Raw genomic sequence first — 23,484 nt, forward strand, 5'->3', positions numbered from 1 at the left:
TAGTCATTTTGTATTGAATCTCAAAAGGCATTCTACAACAAAGATAAAAAAATGAGTCCATGGACCAGAAGCCCTGCTTGAAAATCTAACAGTAGCCAAGGTTATCAAATGTCTCGCCTTTTATGAAACTTTAAGTTTCATGTCCGTGCCTCTAAGCCACATTCACAAACAGATGAAGACAATCACACCTTCATTCTCCACCCTCTAAGATCCATTTTAATATTATCCCAGGAACGCATGGAACTCTCAACTGACCTTTATTTTTTCAGGTCTTCCGATTAAAAAGTTGCACTTCTTGTCTCTTTCATGTGTTCTACATGCCCCGCCCATCTCACCACCCTCGATCTGACAGCCTACAATTTATTAATTAGTGAAGAGATCTATAAATCTCCATATTATGCAATTTTCACCATTCTCTTGTCAGTAACTCTCTCGCAGGACCAGATATTCTTCTCAGTACCGCGTTCCCTCTCAGTCACTCCCAGTTGATCTGCACACGCGTCAGTATGAAGAAAAACCTGTAACAGCGATCGACTGATTTTCAGGAGATGGAGTCAAACCAAAGTAAAGATGGCGTCAGGTGCACGTGCACCAATGCTTTGGTCCGTCTGAATAAACTAAGAGAGAGGAACTTTTTATGTGACGCGGTGTTGAGGTCGGAGGACGGCGGCGTCTTTCGAGTCCACAGAGTGATTCTGTCGATGCGTAGCGAATATTTCAGGTTTGTTTATTCACTGACGTGGTTTACTAACACGTGAATTAAGGACACAAGAGACGTCAATTCGTATGTGAAATGTTTTATCCCCTCTGATGCAGAAACCTGTATTTTTATACGGCTGAATGTCTTTTGTTATTTGTTCGTTGTCATGAAATCTCACGGCATTTCAGACGTACTTACTGCCTTCTTTCCTTCAAGATGGAGGCAGTAAGCACCTCTGAAACGTCCGATAATTTCTATGAGACAACATCCCAGAAGACGTAGGTGTTTTCTTGTACTAATTTTTAAGTGCGGTTGTACCAAGGTGACAGTCAATCGATCTGGAGGGAGAAATAGAATCCATTTCCAAATCGTCTTGGTTTTAATACATAAAGACGACCGACAAAGTCCAGAAGAAAGTTGGTAATGCCCGGAACATTGAGAGCTGCTGTGTGTTGCTCTGTCTGAAATAAACTGTAACAAAGATCTTCGCGAGAAATGTTTCATTGGTAGGAGAAACTCGATCGATAATTTATGAATACATTAATTTGCTTGTTTTAAATAAAATCGCGGTGCATTCTTGAAATGAGAAATGAATTTTAACCACGAGCCATTGAATCTGTCTTCCAAGAGACGTATCTCACGTCTTGGTACAAGCTGTGCCCTCTTTCAGTTTTTAGACTATCAAATCTTTCCGTTTGTCTTGCACTGCAAAACCCTTAATTTGTAATAGGAAATTCTTTGCTGGTTGGTGATCACTTTTTAAAGGCCGCGTAGAAACATCGGCTTTTCTTTTAAGTTGTTTATTGTCGGGGAAATCTTTTGACAGAACAAATAATTTCATATTACGAACCGATCAATCATTGGAATGTACAGCCTGCGATGTGTGTTGAAATATTTGCGTTGGCTTATAATTTCTGTAATAGTTGTTATAACCTCAGATATCTCTTGAAGGAGTCAAGGGTATGTAAGAAACGAGGTGACCATTCTATAGTTCAAATGTTCGCTGCTTGCTTTCCGATTTTTATGTTAAATTCTTTTAAGCTTTCGCCCGCTTTTGAACCTCTCGCATTTAATCCGGTCCCATTAGTACACATTCTGGGAATTTTTTAATTATTTAGGTAACAAAAATTCATCCACCACATTGACGTAAGGATACTTTTATTTGGCTACGTGAGACATAAAGACTTAAACTTTACGAGCATGACTTGTAATTTTCTGCTCGCCGTTTCTCCAAATCGACGTTCCAGGACCCTCTTCACAACAACACTGCACACCAATGAGGAGACTGACATTCTCCTCCACGGAGTCAGCTCAGACATGATGACCCAGATGCTGGATTATGTTTATTTTCGCGAGGTGGACATTCGCTCCGACAACGCGTGTCGGCTGCTCGAGACGGCAGACTACTTGTGTATACCGGACGTACCTAAACTCTGCTGCGACTTCTTCAAGGACGCGATGGACGCCGGCAACTCTATCGGCATCCTGCAGTTCGCAAGGTAATTGATGTTCATTTGTCATTTGCTGTGACGCCAGCCTTCGTCGCTGGAGCGGATCAACTTTACTCAAGACAGCAGCCGAGTGCAGTGTCGGAGATTAAAACCTCTGACTGAGGACTGGGCAAATTATAAAGCGTTGGCATTTTGTTATTAATGTGCGTGTCATTTAAATTGTCTGATTACCTGCATATGTTTTGATCGTCATTATGACCAGAAGATGACTAATTTCACCATATGGAACGTTAATAGCGATCTATTGCAGGGTCATAATTAAAACTGTCTTCCTCTCGAAGTCCTTATCTTAGTTCTTTCTCTCTATGCAGCATTCCTTGCTTCCTACATAATCCTCCCAACACCAAAATCAATATTCAGACCCACATATTTCTGCATACAGCAAAACCTCTGTCAACCGAGCCTCGATTATCCGATTCCCGCATTAAGTGACCGAATTTCAACCAGATCGGTTGCGATCGATTTCCACCGGCGAGAGTGGTTAAATCGATGTCCACGCGGTACAGTTCATTGATCTAACCTCACCCCAGATTTTGCTGATTATCATGAACACTTCAAGACATTTAGAGAATTTGTTATTATCGGGCAAAGACAAGAAACAGCCCGCTGGTTCCCGTAGAAGATGAACTCCTACTCCTTCTTGTTCAGGACAACATAGCAAGCAAATCAACTGACAACGGCAGAATCACACCAGAAACTTCAGTTCATGCGATGGACAGAATGACTGATAAATTCACTCTTTTAGTACAGGGACTCCCTCGAACGGCGCTCACGAGTGACTTTTGAAGTCGACTGGTGCGTGCGACTCGCCCGCATCATCCGCCGACGAGGAAAATCTGTATTGAGTCTCTACTTATTCGTTCAATTCCATGTCCACGTTCCCCTTTCCCCCGCTCATTCGAGTTATCGGATTATCCGACCCGTGGTTCCCCATATAGTCCGGTTACACGAGGTTTCACTGGATTAACACACACCAAAACGTCGTTTCGCCAAGGTTTGAGCCATGTCTCATGGCTCGAAGTGGCCTATCTCCCCTCTCGACGTTCTTTGGAGTCGCTGGGTACGAGGCCCTGATGAGACAGCAGGGCAGGACAGTTTGTGTTGTGAAGGCAGGTCTGTTTTGGGGGTCTGGTTTGACGTGTCGAGTCGTATACCCAACCGGAGACTGAGCCGTGGGAGGCTTGACCGAATTGTGTCTCTCTGTTCTCTATTTTTCAGTGTTTATATAATTTTTATTAAATATATTTTTGGTTAATCGGGGGTTCTTTCATTTGCTTTTTTCGCTTAACTGCTATTCTTATCTTACGACCGTACCACCTCCCGGCTTCTGGGATTGTTTTAATCTTCTCGGCCGCCAGTAGAGCGCAGGTTAATGCCAGAATTCAAAATTCTACACTTCTCATCTTACTGCCTTCTTCGCTTGCGTAAGCCATGCCCTTGTTTCAACCTATAATCTTATCACGAGGACGAGCGGGCATTGCCTGGGAACTTTCGGGTCCGAAAACTTTCTATTTTGCACCGGTTAAACGAAGCGTCTCTCAGCGCTTCCTCTCCACGTGTCTGCCCTCAGTCTCGGTCATAAGGGCTTCAAACTGTTAAGGTCAAAACTGGAGGCGAAATACTGTGGTCTGCAAATAGTTGGGAATCCAGTTCTTGCTTCAATATTTCAATGTGTCAGAGTCCGAAGGAGATCGATTCTGAGTCGGCTCTTACCCTCGCTGTCGCAGGTCTCACTTCATCGCCGACCTCGAGACTCACGCTCGTCGCTTCGTTCTGCGCCAATTCGTGAAATTGTCTCAGCAGAGCGAAGAACTGCAGGAACTGCCTCCAGAGGAGCTGCAAGCGATAATCGAGGCCGTGGAACTGAACGTCAAGGACGAGAGAGTTGTGTGGGAGTGCATTCTCCGGTGGATCAACCACGACCCGAACAACAGGAAAGGTCACATCGCGGGCCTTTTGAAGGGCGTCAGACTGGGACTACTTGACGAAATGTTTTTCAAGGAGCAGGTCAGTATGACCCTGAAATCGTGGATGTTTATGGGAAGTGAAACCCGCATTTTAAATTCCATATTTACACGTGTTCTTAACTAATTAATGCAAATCGTGAGCCTTTCGCTTAGTCACGTGTAAGCCCGTCTGTCTGTCTGTCCATTGACATTTCCAGCTCGAGAACGTCTAAACGGATGTTCATTAGATTTAATACTGATGAGCTTTAACGGAATCTGTTAACACATTCCGATTCTGTTTAAAATCTTACAATAACAACGTGAAAATTATACAATGATTTTTATCCCTTATTCCGCGCAAAATTTCCTGAGTAAGAAATCCCCAGATTAACTTAGTTATTACAATCTCAGCGTTTATTAAGATCCATTACGCGTTTAAGTTCAACTACAGAATTCCACCGTTAACTGCATTCAAACGTCCCCTCAGCTCGAATAGGAAAATCCCCCAACAGACAAATCACGTCTTCTGGCGCAGCGTTCAACTTAACCAAAGATCCTACTGCCATAAGAAGCGGGTCTTAGCTGCTATAATAATTTCAAGCAGCTCCGACGATGAACACTTAGCACGATAATCTTCAGCTGATTGACCACATAGGGACAATAGATATCCGAAACGTTCAGCAAGTAGGCTTCGTTCTACATCCAAGAGTAAATTACCCGAGGGGCTTCAAACTCATAGCTTGAACATTCTAATATTTCAAACGTAATCTCACGAAGCAGCCATATTCCTTCTTCCATTCCAGCACGTGCTTTTATCCGAGAGAGAAAAAAAATTATAGACAGTGTCGGACACTGCCGCAGTTATTTTCGTGAAAACGTCAATCGCGTAAACAAAATTTTTGTTTTGAGTCGTTTAATTCATTTGCAACTTACATTTATTGAATACAGGGTAGTGGTATGAGAATTAGGATATTGTAAATATAATCATTTTCATAAATGATTATTTCTTAATTGGTACATATCCATACTTGGCCCAGGCTCGTCAGATGCCGCCTGAGTTGTCCGAGCGCGCTTCCGTTGCCTATATTCGCGGCAGTACTGCGCGTTGGTTTTGGGTCCGGGCCCGACTTTTTCGGTGTCATTCTCTTTGGAATTTTGTGCTCTACGCATTCATGCCCGATATTTGTAATTCTCGTTTTACTTTGCCCTCATATATCGCGACATTTTAAGAAAATCGGGAAATATTCAAACTTTTTCAAATTCACAGCCTCGTATCTTTTTGAGTTTTTGAGATACATACTTGGAGGCCAGGATGAGTTGTAAAATATATACCCCTCTTCAAAACAACACTTGGTTCACTCGGATCGGATAATTAGTCTCTTAGATATGATCCCGTTTATGGACAAGTGTCGAATGCGGAAAGTCGAAAATCGTTGGTTCAATTTGCGCGTGCGCAGTTCGCGACGTCCGGCCGCCACGAATGTCGGAGCGGTACTGACACAAACGTTCATCCTTTCTCTTTAAATCGAGACTAAGATGGCGGCGCTATGTCTATTTTTAGCCGAATTATTGAAGTTTGAAATTACTTCGACAGAAACTGTCGCTGGTTTGGGCGCGATTGCCTCCCCACACCCGGCATCGATTTTAAAGACGTTTTCACGTCAAAAATGTTTCTACCCTAAGTCAAATGCCCTGTGATTTCAGCCACTCACCTCTTACGAATACGTGTGAACAATCGCACGGATTCATGAAAATGTTATCTGCTTCATATATTTTTACAATTTAGCATTCCTATCTACTAGTTTCGAACACTTAAAGAGAACCACCTGATGATGACCAAATAAGGTCGACACATGCAATGCCTCATAATAGACATCGAGCCCATAATCACACGCTGTTGTGTTGACGGGCCTTCCACCCAACCATCAACATGTAGCAGGTTGCCTCCCTTGAAACTCGAACCAACTAATTGTCATAATTTTCTTACGTAATTTTAACGATTAATTAAAATTATCGAATCAAAATGAATGTGCATCTCGCACGGGAGAGACGAGAAATAAATTACAATTTTTGAATGTAACTCAAAATGCAACACTTACTGAAGTATTTAAATTTCGGTTGAAACACATTTCAATATTTTTCTCTAAGATCGATTTAACTTTGATTTCGCTTCTCTCCACAATCTGTGCATTTGTTAAGAGCGTCGTTAAATAAACGAAAAAACACATTTTCCTTTATATACCATAATCTATTTCGGTGAGTTCCCAACCAAATTATGTGTGAATTTCTTGTCTCCTCTGCAATGGAACATTCCATTTCTTCCAAAAAAGTTCTTAAGGTCCACATTGAACTGTTCAACAGGTGTCAAAGCACCCTTACGTGACGGAAAATGAGGAGTGCAAACCCGTGATATCCGAGACGCTCACATTCCTGGACGACGTGAAAAGTTTGACGAAGGACGACAAGGAATTCGTGACACCAAGGATTGCCCGCCCGCGAATCCCACAGGACATTCTGTTTGCTATTGGTGGGAGTTGCGACGAAGACCCTACAGATGTGATCGAAGCCTACGACGCACGAGCAGACCGGTGGAGTGTGGTGAGTTGCGTAAAATTTCTACTATTACCGTTGGTTGTTAAATGACGCCTCTGAGACAAACTACTTTTCCTTATTTTTACTAAGTAATTGTTTATTTAATCTTAATCACGAGGACCTCATTGCCTCTTCATTTCGTGTTCGTTAATTTCCATTGCAGTGAACACTTTTTTAAGAAAAATTTCATGAATTAAAAAGAATAAATAAATAAATAAATTACTCAAATGCTGAGTCTCATGAACAATGTAAGTTCTAATAGGTTTCAACGAAGAATCTGAAGTTTTCCTTAAATACCGTTTACAATAAGCGTCCTACTTCAACTGTCATGGCAACCTGTCTGCTGATTTTAGTCATCGTTGATCGGCAGTGGATTTCAACGTAAGAAATGAAGCACTGAGCAGTGTCGATGTCGGCCATCTGCGTGGTAACGCCTCGTGAATTAGAAGGCTTTGGGGTGGGGGACGTACTGCCTCCATCTCTGCGTCGATAAAACCCAAAACACCAACATCTGTTTTTGCCATCGCACGAACGTAAAATGTCAGCTGTTGATCAGAAATTAATTCTACGTTTGTCTGTCGAACTTGACGAGAGCTTCACTTCTGGTCTTCCTGTTTCCACCTTTGCTCCTAGTTAATTTCTCGCGGTCTTTGTCGAGTGCCTCCATCCACGGTGTAGCAATTTCGGTCCACTGTTGGGGGTTGCACCTCTGCTCCGGTGGTTGGTCGCTTGGACTCTAATGTAAGGGCATCGCTTCAGTAGACCGAATGACCCAAAGAGACATAAAGCCATGACCTGTCGTTCCTGCAGGTGGAGGGGGTCGACTCGATCGGTCCGCGAAAGCACCATCGCACGGCAGTGGTCGGTTTCGACATTTACGTCATCGGTGGTCACGACGGCGATGAAGTCTTAAGCTCATGTCGTTGCTTCAACGCTGTTACGAAGACATGCCGCGAGGTGGCGCCTATGCATGAACGCAGGTAAGATGCAGCTTGGTAACTAAGGAACTCCTAGGAACAGAGTCCTTCTTAAAAATCAGATAGTCGCTCTCTTAGTCAAGATATAAAGGAGGGCAGGGGCTGTAAATTTGAACCACACACACACAGACTGTTTGCCCTGCTGTCCCATCAGGGCCTCGAAAGCCGGCGGTTCCAAAGAACTTCGAGAGGGGAGATAGGTCACTTCGAGCCATGAGGCATGGCTCATCGTGCAGAGTGCGAATAGGTCGGAGGACTTTTACGACAATTTTGTTTTTAAGAATGCGATTTGCTTGTTAATTCAATTGAATTATGATTTAACAATGACGAGCGAACAATTGCTTTCTGCGAGAGGAAATGCATCTCAATGAGTAATAAATGAGCAGAGCAGAACGTGACTTTTTTCGTTTCAGATTCAGTTTAAGTGTGGCTATTCTGCGAGGTTCAGTGTACGCCATGGGCGGTTGTCGTTGTGACAGAACGGCAGAAAGTTATGACCCCAAGACGAACAAGTGGTCGTGGATCGCTCCCATGAACACAGAGCGATCCGATGGAAGTGCGGCTGCACTGAATGGTACGTAAATCCTATGAAACAGAAATTTGTGAATTAGTGCAGAAGGCGAGGCGTCTGTCTGTCTGTCCGCGTGTAAAAACTAAGAACGGTTGAAGGAATCGCAGGATTTGAGGTTATCATGGTGTCTAATACGAAGCTGGCTGTCGTTTGGCTTCTGCCGACGTTTCAGACGAACTTTACGCCTTCATCATCAAGGCGTTCCTCCTTGCTCTTGAACTTAGTTTCCCTCATTCCCTCGTCCCGTATTCTTTATTATCTCTTTCTTTTATCCGTGCTACGGTCTTCGTTATTTCACAGACTGCAACGGCTTGAAGTTGATGGATTCTTCTGCTCTCGTAAGCTGTCCCTGTATATCGCCTTCTGCCTTTGTAGTTTAAACTAGGAGTGAATGCAAACATCCATGAAACTATCAAACTGGCTCTCAAATAATACGGATTTAATATGTGTTTGAGACAGTTAATAATCTCATGTAAACAGCACATTGTATTATAAATGTAGAGCACCTTTTAGCAGCTCGTACCGTACATCTCTGATACCAAATTTAATAAAACTCGTTTCACAGAAGACGTAACTTACCATCATTTCCGTTATTCATTAATTTAAGCATTTTAAGCTGTTTATGTTAAATTTTATCAGTTACTCTCGTTTCCTTTGACACGCCGATGGTCTGCATTTGAAACAAAGAAACAGATGAACAGAGACGGCCGTGTCTGTGCAGTTTCTGTGACTCGAAGGGGGACTTAATAGATTTACAAATTTAAGAAGGGATTGTCCCATATCTGTGCTCTGCACGGACCAGTTTAATTCCTCTCCCTAAAACAAATATGTGTACAGTTCGTGTCATAATTTGTTTTTACAGACAAAATGTACGTCGCTGGTGGATGTAGTGTTGGTGATATTCAAAACTCGGTGGAAGTTTATGACCCGGACACCGACCTATGGACGTTCGTTGCTCCAATGCATTCTGGACGTTGGCCTTTTTCTTGTGTCGAGTTCCACGGCTGTCTGTACGCCCTAGGTGAGAACTCTGGACATTCTGAGTGATGCTCTTCTGTCCTCCTCACAGAATTTGCTGTTGTGAAATGTTTTCCTGGTATTTTTGAGTGCTTGAAATTTAAAGAACAGAATTTTTCTCCTGTCTTCACAGAGTTAGTTTGTCAGTAATTTTAACCCCGATTCGTGGTTTCGATTACATTCTCCACAAAGAACACTTAACTAACTAACTAACTAACAACGCACAATCTCTTGTGGTATCTCAACTAACGCATGCCCCATTTTTCACACAGTCGCAGTTTTACAGGTAAATATTTCGTTCTTGTAGCAAGGAAATTTCAGTTTGCCGTGCTGTTATCCCCAAAAAGCCGATGGTTTAAAGCATTCCCTTCGCAGTCTTGTGTTTCGTCACTTGTTTTCTAACGCCATTTTGAACAGAGCATCTTGTGTTGTTGTTGAACTCTATTTTCGTAATCAGTTTCATGAAACAGACGACAGATGTCAGGCTCAATTTCCTGTTGCTACAAGTACGAAAATAATATTTTAGCTATTTCATCATTTAATTCGTTCCTGCTATTAATATTAACAATGCAAGAGGGAATTAATTTTCTTCGTTGTATTTAATTCATTCGTTCCGTTTACGGAATTACAAATTTTAAGAGCGTAAATTCCGTTGGTTAAGAGGGACGGAGTGTGAAGCATCGAAATTACGAGAAATACAAACATGTAGAAAGTTATAATTGGTAATGTTGAAGGTAAGATACCACTTGTGATACATATGCGTAAAAGGAAGTATGATATTAAAATATTTTATGGAAGTAGAGTATGTGAGAAAGATTCAACTACAGGCTTTTGTGAATACGGTAATGGCTCCATAAAGGCCAGACATTTCGTGGCCATTTGACAGAGTAATGAATATCAAGATGGGCCCCGCTGAATGGGGTTAGAATAATTTATCGTTTGGTAGTTTTTTTTATATCCTGTGACCTGTTACTGAATGTGTGTGTGCAGGAGGACACAACTTGACATCATCCAAGCTCAGTACCGAAAAGTACGTCCCTGCAGAAGACACGTGGACCAAGATCCCTTACATGAACTTCTATGCATATAAACTCAACGCAGAAGTGATCGACGATATGATCTTCGTCATCACTGGATATTATGACAGGACCAAATTCGTACCCCAAGTCGCATGTTTCGATGACAAGGAAAATCGATGGTTTGTTTCTTTGTTTCTGTTACTTTTGGAAAGCACTAGGAAGTGAATCATTTCCGGTCAAAATAACCGCGATCTTGCTGATATTGTCGAAGAAAGTGACCGACGTTTCAGAGGTTCTTCCTGCTTACTAAGGGTCTTGAATAAACGCGCGAAAAATGGGATTGAGGAAGGGGGTAGAATGAACGCAGGCAGGGAGATTGTGCAGTCAAGCTGAATCGTTAAAGCAGAGGGCGAATGACTAGGAAATGTTAATCAGACGTGAGCCGTGACTGCATTAATAAGAGGCTCTTTGACTAAGTTTGTTTGATCAGTGGCACTCTCTTGGGCAGGAATCTTCTGGCGTTCAGCAAATCAGCATCGCCACAATCTTCGGCTTTCGTCAAAGTGTTAGGCCAGTTTCAGGTTTAACGACGCCTACCGCCTCATGTTCCCATTTCTGATGGAAGTTTATTTCAAAATGGCTGTCTCTTGGCGTGTTTAACCACGCAGTCTCCTGAAATCTGTTGACGGAGTTGGTAAGGGGCTCCAAAAACATCCCAGAAGCCTTATTTCTTCATACTTGTTTGTGCAAGAGCCAGAAATCCTACGGAAATAAATTTAATTTTGGTTTTTGTCTGTCTTACGTGTAGCAGAACCTCTCCAGAACAATTTTTGTTGGGACAAAATCTTTTTTGAAAATGTATTGCTAAAAGAGGGAAATATTGTCATGTGCGCGTGTCTCAAACAAGACACGCTTATCTCCCCAAATAAAATTTATGATTAAATTTATTTTTCTGACCTAAGCTAATGGCTTAATGAAATGTACCAAACGTCGCTAGCCAGAACACAAGTCATTTGACATCGTTTTAAATTAGTCATAACCTCTCCCTCCATTTTGATGTAATAAAATGTATTACCTTATAATAGCAATATGGCTGGGGTTTTATGTGCATGAGTGAAAGAAAGATCACGTGGGAACTGTTCTGAAATATGGTGAGGCAATCGTGCGTCGTCAGACAGAACACAAAATAATAATAATAATAATAAGCATCCGAGTTATGACGGCAATACGCCTGAAGTTTTTGGCTGCTTGTGGACCAATTAAACAATTCATAATAATAATAATAATCGTGCATTGAATTCCGATTGGGGGAATTTTTGTTAAGTTTGTCTGGAAACAAAATACAAGCAACGACATTTCGGTGGAAACTGTGCCCTCAGCTTCAAGCAGTTTCCCATTCTACACAAAGACATGGATATTTTTAGGTTAACACAATTTACGACTCACAAAGATATTTTTAAGAAAATTGTTAAATTTTACATAAATGCACTGACATTCAAATTACATTTCTATTAAATTTGTATTAAATAAATTATTTATGGTAGAAGACGCATTCCTTCGTGAGTTACATCATCTCATGTTTTCTGTACCTGTCAGTGAAATGTGATAAAATTTGTCTTGAGTGTAGATTATACTAATGGACGATGAAAGTTGTTTTCATTTTTAATGTTTCAAATTGCAGGCACCAGGTGGCAGACTTGAATGTTTGTAGATACGGAATTTCGACTTGTGTCATCGAGAACCTACCGAATGCAGGCGATTACGCCTACAAGCACAGAGAGAAAATGATGGAGGAGAAATGCAAAAAAAGGAGGAGAAACGTAGAGGAAGGAGAAGGAGAAACGCAAAAAAGAACGCGAAATGTAAAAGAATCTTAGATTGGGAAAATCAGTAGTTTTTGCGGTTGATTACAACCACAGCGAACACTTTAAGTTAACTTAACATGTTCGTTGATTCTTTTACATTTAGCGTCCTTTTTTGCGTTTTTCCTCCATTAATTTGTCTCTGTGCTTCACACTCCGTCCGTCTTAACCAACGGACGTTACACTCTTAAAATTTGTAATTCCGTAAACGGAACGAATGAATTAAATACAACGAAGAAAATTCATTCCCTCTTGCATTGTTAATATTAAGAGCAGGAACGAATTAAAGGATGAAATAGCTAAAATATTATTTTCGTACTTGTAGCATCAGGAAATTGTGCCTGACAACTGTTGTGTGCTTCATGAAACTGCGTGCGAAATTAACTTTAAATATCAACACTAGATGGACTGTTCCAAACGGCGTTACACAAACAAGTGACGAAAAAGAAAGCCTACGAAGGGACTGCTTTAAACCATCAGCTTTTTGGGGATGACAGCGGCAAACTGAAATTTCCTTGTACAAGAACAAAATATTTAGTTGTAAAACTGCTACTGTGTGAAAAATTGAGCATACGTAACTTGAGATACCACAATAGATATTGTTAGTTAATTAGTTAGTTAGTTAAGTGTTCTTTGTCGAGAATGTAATCGAAACAACGAATCGGGGTTAAAATTACTGACAAACTAACTCTGTGATGACATGAGGAAAATGCTGTTCATAAAATCTCAGTCACTCAAAGAAAACCAGGAAAACATTTCACAACAGCAAGTTCTGTAAAAATGATAGAGGACCATCACTCGGAATGTCCAGAGTTCTCACCTAGGGCGTACAGACAGCCGTGGAACTCGACACAAGAAAAAGACCAACGTACAGAATGCATTGGAGCAACGAACGTCCATCGGTCGGTGTCCGGGTCATAAACTTCCAGCGAGTTTTGAATATTACCAACACTACATCCACCAGCGACGTACATTTTGTCTGTAAAAACAAATTATGACACGAACTGTACACATATTTGTTTTAGGGAGAGCCATTAAACTGCTCCGTGCAGAGCACAGACATGGGACAATTCGTACTTAAATTTGTAAATCTATTAAGTCCCCCTTCGAGTCACAGAAACTGGACGGACACGGCTGCCTCTGTTCATTTGTTTCTTTCTTTCGAATGCAGACAATCAGCGTGTCAAAGGAAATTAGTTTAACTGATAAAATTTAACATAAACAGCATAATGTGCTTAAATTAATGCATGATGTAAATGAAGGTAAGTTACGTCTTCTGTGAAACGAATTTTATTAAATTTGGTATCAGAGATGTACGGAACGAGCTGCTAAAAGGTGCTCTACATTTATAATATAACGCGCTAATTACGTGAGATTATTAACTGTTTCAAAAACATTACATCTGTATTTTATGATAGCCAGTTTGATAGTTTGATGGTTGTTTGCATTCACTCCTAGTGCACACTAAAAGGCAGAAGGCGACGCACAGGGACAGCTTACGAAAGCAGAAGAATCCATCACGCACTCAGAACTTCAAGCCGTTGAAGTCTGTGAAATCACGTAGTCCGTGGCACGGATAAAAGCAATAGATAATGAAAGAATATGGGACAGTGGAGTGGGGGAAACTTAGATCAAGAGCGAAGAGGAATGCCTTGATGATGAAGGAATTAAGTTCGTCTGAAACGTCGGCGGATGTCAAACGACGGCCATCTTCGTACTACCCACCGTGAGAACCTCAAATCCTGCGAATTTTTATACACTACTCCGGTGAGTGGCCCAAGGACTTTCTGGAAGTAACAATGATTCCATTACAGAAGAAAAAGAATTCAAAGAAGTGCGGCGATTACAGGACCATCAGCCTAATCTCACATGTGGCGAAGATAATGACTAAAAGACTAGAAAAGAAGATAGAGGAAGTGATGGGAGACGACCAATTTGGATTCAGGAGAGGAAGAGGAAGCAGAGATGCCATCGGAGTTATGAGAATAATTTCAGAGAGAGTTCTCGATGTCAAGGAAGAAGTATGTGCCTGCTTCATCGACTAGAAGAAGGCTTTCGATCGAGTAAAATGGAAGAAATTAATGAGGATCCTACAGAGAATTGGAATTGATTGGAGAGATAGAAGACTAATCGAAAACCTGTACATGCAGCAAAAAGTCAAAGTGAGACTGGACTCAGGAGACACCAACAGCATTGAGATAGGTAGAGGTGTAAGACAGGGATGCTGCTTTTTAACCTGTACGGGGAATGGCTTGCCAAGGAAGCTCTGGAGGGAACAGGAGACTTCAAAATTGGAGGAAGAGTGATAAAGACTGTAAAGTATGCAGACGACTTAGTAGTATTGGCGAAGGAAGAGGAGGAATTACAGAACATGATGGACAAGTTAGTGGAAACAGGTAGAGAGTATGGAATGGAAATCAACATTGAAAAATCAAAGGTAATGAGGATAGCACCGAGAGCAGAACCATTGAACGTTGTAATTGGAAACCAACAGATGGAGAATGTGGAGCATTTCAAGTACTTGGGAAGCATAGTCACGACGGACGCCCTATGCACTAAGGAAGTAAAAGCAAGGATAGCCATGGCCAAGGCAGCTTTCGTCAAGAAGAGGATACTTCTCACTAGCAAGTTGGGCTTGGAGATGAAGAAGAAACTAGTGAAGTGTTACGTATGGAGCAGAGACTTGGACACTCAGGAAGAAGGAACAGAAATGCCTGGAGAGTTTTGAAATGTGGTGTTGGAGAAGAATATAGAAGATCAGGTGGACGGATCGAGTGACCAACGAAGAAGTATTGAGGAGAGTCAACGAGCAAAGAAACATTCTGCAGGCGATTACACGAAGGAAAGCTAACTGGCTGGGACATATTATGAGAAGGAATGGATTACTGAGTGATATCATCGAAGGCCAGGTTGAAGGAAAGCGAGGACTGGGAAGAAGACTGATACAGCTAACCGACGACCTTAAACAAGGAAAGAAGATGACGTTCCAGGAATTAAAACGAGAAGCTGAGATTAGGGAAAACTGGAGAGCTCTTTTTGGGCAGAGCAATGGACCTGTCATAAGACAGAACAGTGAATAATAATAATAATAATTTTTATGTCTGGATAGGTTATGTTGGTATGAAAATTAGTTTCAATGTAATCTTGATTCTGGAATATTATTAACTGATGTTTTGAGATTGAGATTATATTTGAAGTTTTGTGTAATGAATGCAATGTGTTTGGTGACATTTTTAGAACCACTCGAATGAATGAATATACTGTTTATCAGTTCAATCAGCAAGCTCTTGGAGATTTATGCATGAATGGAAACTTCTGTGATGTAGCAGTGTCTGAATGAAGTATAATTTAAAACTCGTGTAAATTACAGCTTTGGAGAAAGAGGAATGCCAATTTCAGTTAACACACATTAATGATTTTAGAAGATAATTACGAAGTTTCGAAAAATGACAGTACTAACTCATAAGATGTTCACCAGTTATTCCTGTCCTAATATTACTTTTGAATTGATGCTTCATTGCTGCAGCCACGAACAATGCACATGTGACCATTTCATTATAGGAGCTTTATCTTGGCTTGATTTTAGGAGTAGAACACAATTCTTAAATGAAATGCGTGCAATTAAGAATCACCCGCACATATATTATTTATTGCAGAGGTGTCAGGCAATTAATCTGCATTTATTCTTCATATTAATACACCTAATTAATTTCATCGCCTAGCATGTGAAGGCATCTGGACCATGAAAAACTTGGCATCAAGACAGACTTGCCAGTATGAAGACGCAATTAAGGCTCTCAAGGAGTGAACAATTGCAAAGGCCATGTTCAAGTTGGAGAAGCAGCAACACAGAGTTAGAACTCTTAGCTGTGAAAGACTGTACTGGAATTACTGTAATTTCATTGAAACTTTATTTGTTTAATTATGCTATGACAACAGACAGCATTTTAGTATCTAATGACCAGAAAGTGTCCAGATCTTTCTAGAGAAAACAAAGTGTAACACATCATCGTCATATTGCCCTCTTAATTACGTATATGGTGTGTATTGTGTCAGCAAGCATTGTTTGCTTCTACGAGCGTTATTATAACATGTTTTCACTGTGCACTCATCTAATGTATTAACTCACATGTTCCTCGGTGTCAGCTGCAGTTTCTTTTCAGTTGTTCGACCCACCATTTGTCTGCCACTGCCTCTCAGCATCATCACTTTGCTACGTATGATTGGTGCAACTCTTGACCTTTTAACCTACCTCAGCAACAAGATACATATCAGTAACAATTCCTTCTAAAGAATGATCCTCTTAACATTTTAGTTTCACTTCCAGGACTTCCACTCATATCCGTTCTATTCCTGAGAAGACCAAAAGATGGTACCATAGAAAACAAAGTACGTTACCTCAACTACAGTAATTTGCTGACAGTTTAGGTGGATGGAAAATTGTAAAGGAACTGTTTCTGAATGTTTTGCATCTTACTCTGAAGGATGCAGACAGTAAAGAATGGAGTTCTAACTGCATTAGTTTTCTTACATGTTTTGGAAGAACTTAAAAATGATAAAAATGGGCAAATATGTAGCAGTTTATCAAAAATGTTTATATTCATGTGTATGGTTCATGGTAAATAACAAAACATCATTTATTGCATAGATTCAAATAAACTATTAACATTATCAGTTGAATTACAAAGAGACAACATCTGAAAACTGGAGCCGAAATATGACTCATCACATCCCGAACTTCAACACTGCTGAGAATTTCCTCTTCATTATGATCCATTAGGCATCAGGACTGGAGCTATGTAAGAACAAGCCTGCAATACTAGTAACAAAGGCCAAAAAATTAGTGAGTAAATTCAGATATAGTGGAACTTAATTAATATGGCGTGTAAGAGATAAGTAACGATGTCTTATTAAGACATGTTTATAAAAGTGTATTTTTGTTTTAAAATGCAGACTAGGCCCCTGAAAATTAAACAAATGTCTAGTCCAACAGTGAACCTGAAGCTGAATTAGCTTAATGTGATTTACATTACCAATGCCAACTTATTAAGTCATCTTTTCCCACTGCATGGCACTTCCTCTGGAAGCAGGAGAAGGCATCCAGAAATGGAGGGTCGCTGGAAATCAGGTCGGATGCTAACAACTCACCATAAAAGGACTAGCATATTTATACGGGTCTAATTTTTTAACTAGCTGAGCATGCTGTCAGCCTCTCACACAGTTTATAGCATGCAGTCCCACACAACCTGTTAATTCTCGTGGGATGCTCTTCTTTCAAGCGCTTAGAACGAAAACACAGTGCTGCCAATGTGTAAGTTGAGCATTAACAGACTAAGAGCCAGTTGACAGTCTGACCGCATGCAGCCTTTGTAATAACACTGCAACTGTGCTCTCTCCTTCAAAAATGAGGGTCTGGAATGAGGTATGGGATGAAGGAAACAAGAAAGAAAGGATTTAAGAAAGTAAGAAAGGAGGAAATGAAGAAAGGACTCCAGCTCGTGTATTAAATAAAATCTAATGTAATTAAGAGTCTATAATAATAGGACTGTGTACCAAAGAATTTTAAGGCAATGAAAATTGATTTTGTACGTGCTGTGTTATCTTCATCTCATTTTTTATCCTTATAATCATCAACCAGAAATTAGTTCTTGGGCACATGTTTCAGAAGTAACCTTCAACTCTGTGACCGAATGACTTGCATGCCTATATTCATAAATTATTTTAGTTATCTTACTGTGCGGGTGTTGACAGAGGTTGAAGGTGCTGTTGCCATGAAAATGTGGTGTGTCTGCCAGTGACATAAAATACTCCAGGAGGGTCAGGTGAAGACGATCTTTGCCTGTATTTTGCTTCTCTTTTGATTGCAAGAGAACTGTTCACTTTGATTTTGTTCAAGAAGGTCAAGCAGCAAACCAGCGTTATTTGGAAACACTGGCAAAGTTACGCATCGTGACAATGACCCTGGTAATGACGCACTTGCCGTCTACGAGTTTTGGGCCAGAAATTGATGTTGACACTGGACCATCCACCACATTTGGCTATTCCCAAAACTGAACACTCGTTTGAAGGGCCACAAAATTTCAGGGACATGCAATGGCCATCCTGAAAAGCATTCCTAAAGAGGAGTTACAGAAACGTTTCCAGCAGAGGATAAACTGTTTCACAAAGTGTATTGGTATGCGGGGAAAACTGCTTCAAAAGTGACAGCAACCATTATTGAGCAGGTAATTAAGCACAGCTTTTATGGGGCATTTCAGGGATGTAATTGTACACCTCCTGAAACAAACACAAATGTCATATGTTCAATTTTGTTAAAAGGAAATTTATTCTGAACTTCACAGGAAAAAATCTGTACCTCAGAGGATAGCAATTCCATTCTGTTATTCCAATAGACATTTGGGACTATTTTATTCGATCATAAAGTGGTGATTTCAGTGAATGTATTTAGTGCTATGCACTAGCTTAAACTCAGGTAGAAAATTAATACATACATCTTTATTACATTCCATGGATCCATAAGTTAGTCAGATGACAATAGGATGTAGAATAAGTCATAATAATACAATACATGTTATACAAATACAAGTCATATAAATGTCACAAAAATACAAACAAAGGATAAATTACGACTTACTTGTAGACATTAGGAATTCATCGACATCCTGTCACTCATTAACTCACAGAACACCAGAAGAATATTGCAAATTAAATTTTATTAAGTGAAACAAATAAACTGTTATTTAAATTAATTTTTAGACCATACAAGAACATTATAAGTAAATTTTCAACTTGACATTCACAGTGGGAAAGTATAACTTCATGTTTCCTGGTACTTTGTAAAGACAGAAATCTTGAATAAAATAATTAAAATAATTATTATATTTGTTTACTGTCAAATCACAATAAAATAGTAAGATAAGATAATTAAAATGATTAAAATATCATCTTATGTTCCATATCGAGCATTCGATTTACATCGGAACATTCACAACATGTTTCGGTTTATCAAACCGTCATCAGGTGTAAATTATAATCTTTTAAACTCAAATTACAATTATTTATAGTTTTTACAATTTTATAATTTTATCATCTTTCTCAGTATATTTTATGAAAGTTGTGTATAGATATTATTAATATAACATTATTGTTGAGGTGGTGTTATTGATGTTTATACCAGTCATATATGAAATAGCAATCGGTTCAGACGTGTTCAGAGGAGAGATCCAGAAGTGTTACCATCTCGGAACGAGGTTCAGCGGCAGGTGGTGTTCCTGCAGCAGCAGATGGAGGAGAAGGAACGAACAATACAGCTTCTTCAGCTGCAGATGACAAAGTACACAAATTCGGATTCTGTGACACATGCAGCTGCTAAAAAGTCCTGCAATGCTACTACACAGACTGAGAGGGTTCGTCCAGTGTCAGCAGGACCATCTCTCCTTCAGTCACTGCCATCAGAAGGCAACATGGGACCCCTTGTGAGTTTGACTGATACATGGGTCCAGAGGAGACAGCCATCACTGGGATAGCCGGAGGTAGGATGACAACCAGTAATGACAACTTCAAAATTCCCAGGGAAAGGGGTCTGGAAGCAGCGAAATAGCTTGGCTGCCTTAGAACTTGTTGCTGCAGTGACATCTAGATCCGAGCAATCGGGCATCCCTACAAGGAAGTATAGTGCTATTACCACATCCTCAACATTACCAAGACGAAGTCACATAGGAAGTAACAGCATAGCAACCAAAACCTGACAGAATTTGTAGATTTGTATGTTGTATGTTGTAATATTTTGAATATTGATGGTGGTCCAGTTGCCTGCTCTAGGATATCGAAGATCCTTCTTTCCCACACATTCATATCTGAAATTGACATGTATTTAAAATTAAAATGGGTAGCTGGCGTATTAATTGCTGAATAGCATACTGTGTACCTCATAAATTATTCTCTTTATTTTCACACATTCCATTGTACATTTTTATTAAATTATTGTTTTAAAGAAAGAAAGAAAAAAAAACAGAGAGAGAGTCAATAACGAACCTCGTTCCGAGATGGTAACACTTCTGGATCTCTCCTCTGAACACGTCTGAACCGATTGCTATTTCATATATGACTGGTATAAACATCAATAACACCACCTCAACAATAATGTTATATTAATAATATCTAGACACAACTTTCATAAAATATACTGAGAAAGATGATAAAATTATAAAATTGTAAAAACTATAAATAATTGTAATTTGAGTTTAAAAGTTTATAATTTACACCTGATGACGGTTTGATAAACCGAAACATGTTGTGAATGTTCCGATGTAAATCGAATGCTCGATATGGAACATAAGATGATATTTTAATCATTTTAATTATCTTATCTTACTATTTTATTGTGATTTAACGGTAAACAAATATAATAATTATTTTAATTAATATCACAATATGATGTAGCTATACTATCTCAGAAATCTTGAATTTGGTTATTGCTATGTTTGTTGTTAATCTTTAAAGTATGTGTTGTGCATAAATGCATTATTATTTGTATAGGAAAATTATCATGCAGTGCTTAAAGTAGATGCAGACTTTGGTCACCCGTCACTAGAATACTATATGACGTAACTGTTAGTTTACAATTGACACATTTGTTTATTGGAGAGCAGATCCTGTTATTAGGTGGCCAATATTTCATGGGCTTTCCATAGTCTCTTCCCCTTTAACACTCTATTACTGTGCTTTGTTATACTGTATTATTGGAGGTTTTGTTCAACTGTAGCTAACATATGACTTGTAGAATTTGCCTTTGAGCTAGAGCAAAAGAAGTTCCCTTTCTTTTAGAGCAACACAGGAAAGGGCTGTTATTTGTCTGACTTGGCTTTTTATTGCCTGTCATAAAGTAACTTTCCTCAAGCTTGTCTCATTCCCAGAAAGTCTGTGGACTTCTGTTCTGAATTCTGAAAGTTGCCAAAGTCCACATTTTGACTTTTCCGAAATTTGGGCTCTTGTTGATCCTGCAATTCTGCTTCTACTCGTCTTCCTTGTACCCATCTCAAATCAGTGTCAAATGTTGTATATGAATAATAATATAATATTGGTATATCTCAGTAAACCCTGTATGTGAACACTGTTTTGTAACTCGGACTTTCACCGATGCTATCCCCGCCTGATAATTGGGTTGTTTTTAAAGGAAATGGTGACACTTTGACACTGTCACCCCACAATCATTTCAAAATAAGCATCAGCTAAGGTCCGGGAGTGAGACAAGTATCAGTACAGAGTACAAAAGTTCACATATTGTACCCGGGATACGCCCTTGCTGACCAATATATATACACCAGCAAGAGCATTACCCAACACTCTTTTAGATCTGTTACGAGTCAGTCTTCACGACGGCACTTCAGTTCAGAGTCGGCCACTGCGATAGCCTTACGCAGCCAACTAGTGTAATTTACTATTTACTAGTAATAAAACCTTGTACGAGTCAACTCTCTGCAGTACTTATTCAATCGGCGACGAATAACCAACCAACCAACCAATCAAAATCCGCTCGACCAACGTTATTCAAACACACACTGTACTTACACGGTTTTTCCCGTGTCTGGTACACAACACAAATGCTAACCCCATTTCTGTTTGTTCTTTCTGCTTTTCATTTTATGTTTTATGTCCGTGACAAAGGAAGCACCTTGTTATTTCTGAAGTTCACTGTTGTGTGCATTAAGAGAAATCTGGAGAATTTGGATTTCTTGTTCCAGACCTTCTGGTGGAAGGTGGAAAAGAATTATGTCCTCCGCCTGCCAAGTGAGGGAGACTAAGCCCAAAATTTTAGTAGTTTGTCATATAGAGATTTTTGCCCAGAAGTAGCCATGTTTATTTCATGATACTTGCATTTGTCTGTATAACTTTGGCTTGTGGGTGAGAGCCATGTCAGTTGTTTAGTGTTAACAGTAATTTTTGCAAACATTGCAGTAACACACATTCAAGGTGGGTATGAGATGGGGCCAGTTCCGGAGGCGTTATATATATAGGCTATCCACCCACGAAGACTTGCAAGGAAAATGTATTTGTCTGGATTCTCATGTACCATGATGTCATAATGTTATATAAATGAAACATTATTGCCATATTCTGCAGCAGCTGTAGATAATAGGTAAGAATTTGCATATTCTGACCAGGAAATGTTACCAAACATATAACACATCATATCACCTCTGACATAATTTAGGACTGACTTATTATTGGACACATTTATGACCTGGTGTTTTGTATTTGCAGGAAAATTTCTTGGTAATTGGCACATATCATGGCTACGTGCAAGTCTGGGACGTTGCCGTAAATTCCCAAGTTAATGAGCTGCTGACCCATCCAGACAGAGTTGGATCGCTTGCTTGGAATGGTGGTGATGTGTTGTCAGGAAGTAGGGATGGACTTATCTTACAATGTGATGTGAGAACTCCTAGTCTTGTTCCAGAGAGAAGGTTGATTGGTCATCAACACGAGGTTAGTAGAAAATCATTTAAATGTTATTAATTTTGTTATTATTGCAAAATAGTGTCATTGTGTTTTTGGACTGTGACACCATGTGGACTCACATAGACACCAGACTTTTGGAGATACATACAATTTCAATCTTCAGCTCTGAAGATAAAGACAGTTCAACTCCACATTGCATCATGACCCAGAAGAACAGCATCAACATCCCCACCACAGTCAGAACCTCACATGAAATTTTGCTGTTATCGTTGAGAGCTGAAAAATATGTTTTAAAATTATTGTCATCCATTGCAATTACTATAAATATCTTTTGTTTAAAAGTTTGCGGCTTGAAGTGGTCTCCAGACAAGCAGAGCCAATGACAATCGCCTCAATGTTTGGAATATCCATTCGGACTCACCTGTGCAGACTTACACACAGCATTAGGCAGCAGTGAAAGGTAGGAATCATTGTGTTTATCATCCACATTTGTGACAGATTAAAATAAGATTCTATGAAGTGAGTAAATATTATTATATTGTCACGTGTTTGTGCAGTCTTTGCTGCAAGAAAAATCATGCACTTAAAACCAAAAGTGTTTTTAAATAAATTCTGTTAATATAATTCAAAACAGAACGAGAAACTTACACAATAACAACTTACACCAAGATGGTGTGACCGCTTTATACCTTTGTCGCTAAGTATCTTTTCTAGAGCGATCACAATAAACATGTCAAAAACGACATTATTCTAATTAATAAACATAGGCAGCCATTTTTAACGGAAGTAATACTGTAGTAAAATTTGAAACTATTGTTTCTTAATTCG

At 39.7% G+C, this 23,484-nt stretch overlaps 1 protein-coding gene and 1 long non-coding RNA gene across 10 annotated transcripts in view; one reads left to right on the forward strand and one right to left on the reverse strand.

The window, feature by feature from the left end:
• The window catches only part of LOC147871077 (kelch-like protein 10), a 96,716-nt gene extending 75,048 nt beyond the window's left edge, over positions 1–21,668 (forward strand). For 5 of the 9 annotated variants that reach the window (XM_087341301.1, XM_087341304.1, XM_087341300.1 and 2 more), the window contains 8 exons: positions 1,948–2,199; positions 3,939–4,218; positions 6,519–6,755; positions 7,560–7,729; positions 8,140–8,300; positions 9,160–9,318; positions 10,305–10,512; positions 12,015–21,668. In XM_087341301.1, the coding sequence (XP_087197427.1) occupies positions 1,948–2,199; positions 3,939–4,218; positions 6,519–6,755; positions 7,560–7,729; positions 8,140–8,300; positions 9,160–9,318; positions 10,305–10,512; positions 12,015–12,210 (1,663 nt within the window). In that variant the 3' untranslated portion in view covers positions 12,211–21,668. Of the gene's footprint in view, positions 1–545; positions 722–1,947; positions 2,200–3,938; positions 4,219–6,518; positions 6,756–7,559; positions 7,730–8,139; positions 8,301–9,159; positions 9,319–10,304; positions 10,513–12,014 lie in introns of all 9 variants that reach the window. The other 4 variants (XM_087341297.1, XM_087341299.1, XM_087341298.1 and 1 more) reach the window with 2 other exon arrangements.
• On the reverse strand, positions 13,045–23,458 carry LOC147871080 (uncharacterized). Its single transcript, XR_015532833.1, has 3 exons — positions 23,305–23,458; positions 16,325–22,932; positions 13,045–13,174 (listed from the first exon to the last, which is right to left on the reverse strand). It is a non-coding gene; the product is annotated as an uncharacterized LOC147871080 (long non-coding RNA).
• Positions 23,459–23,484: the final 26 nt, after the last annotated feature.

Source organism: Zootermopsis nevadensis, unplaced genomic scaffold (assembly GCF_977971745.1).
Source record: "Zootermopsis nevadensis isolate Lab colony 2312 unplaced genomic scaffold, Znev_1.0 Znev_ptg000068l, whole genome shotgun sequence".
NCBI lineage: Eukaryota > Metazoa > Arthropoda > Insecta > Blattodea > Termopsidae > Zootermopsis > Zootermopsis nevadensis.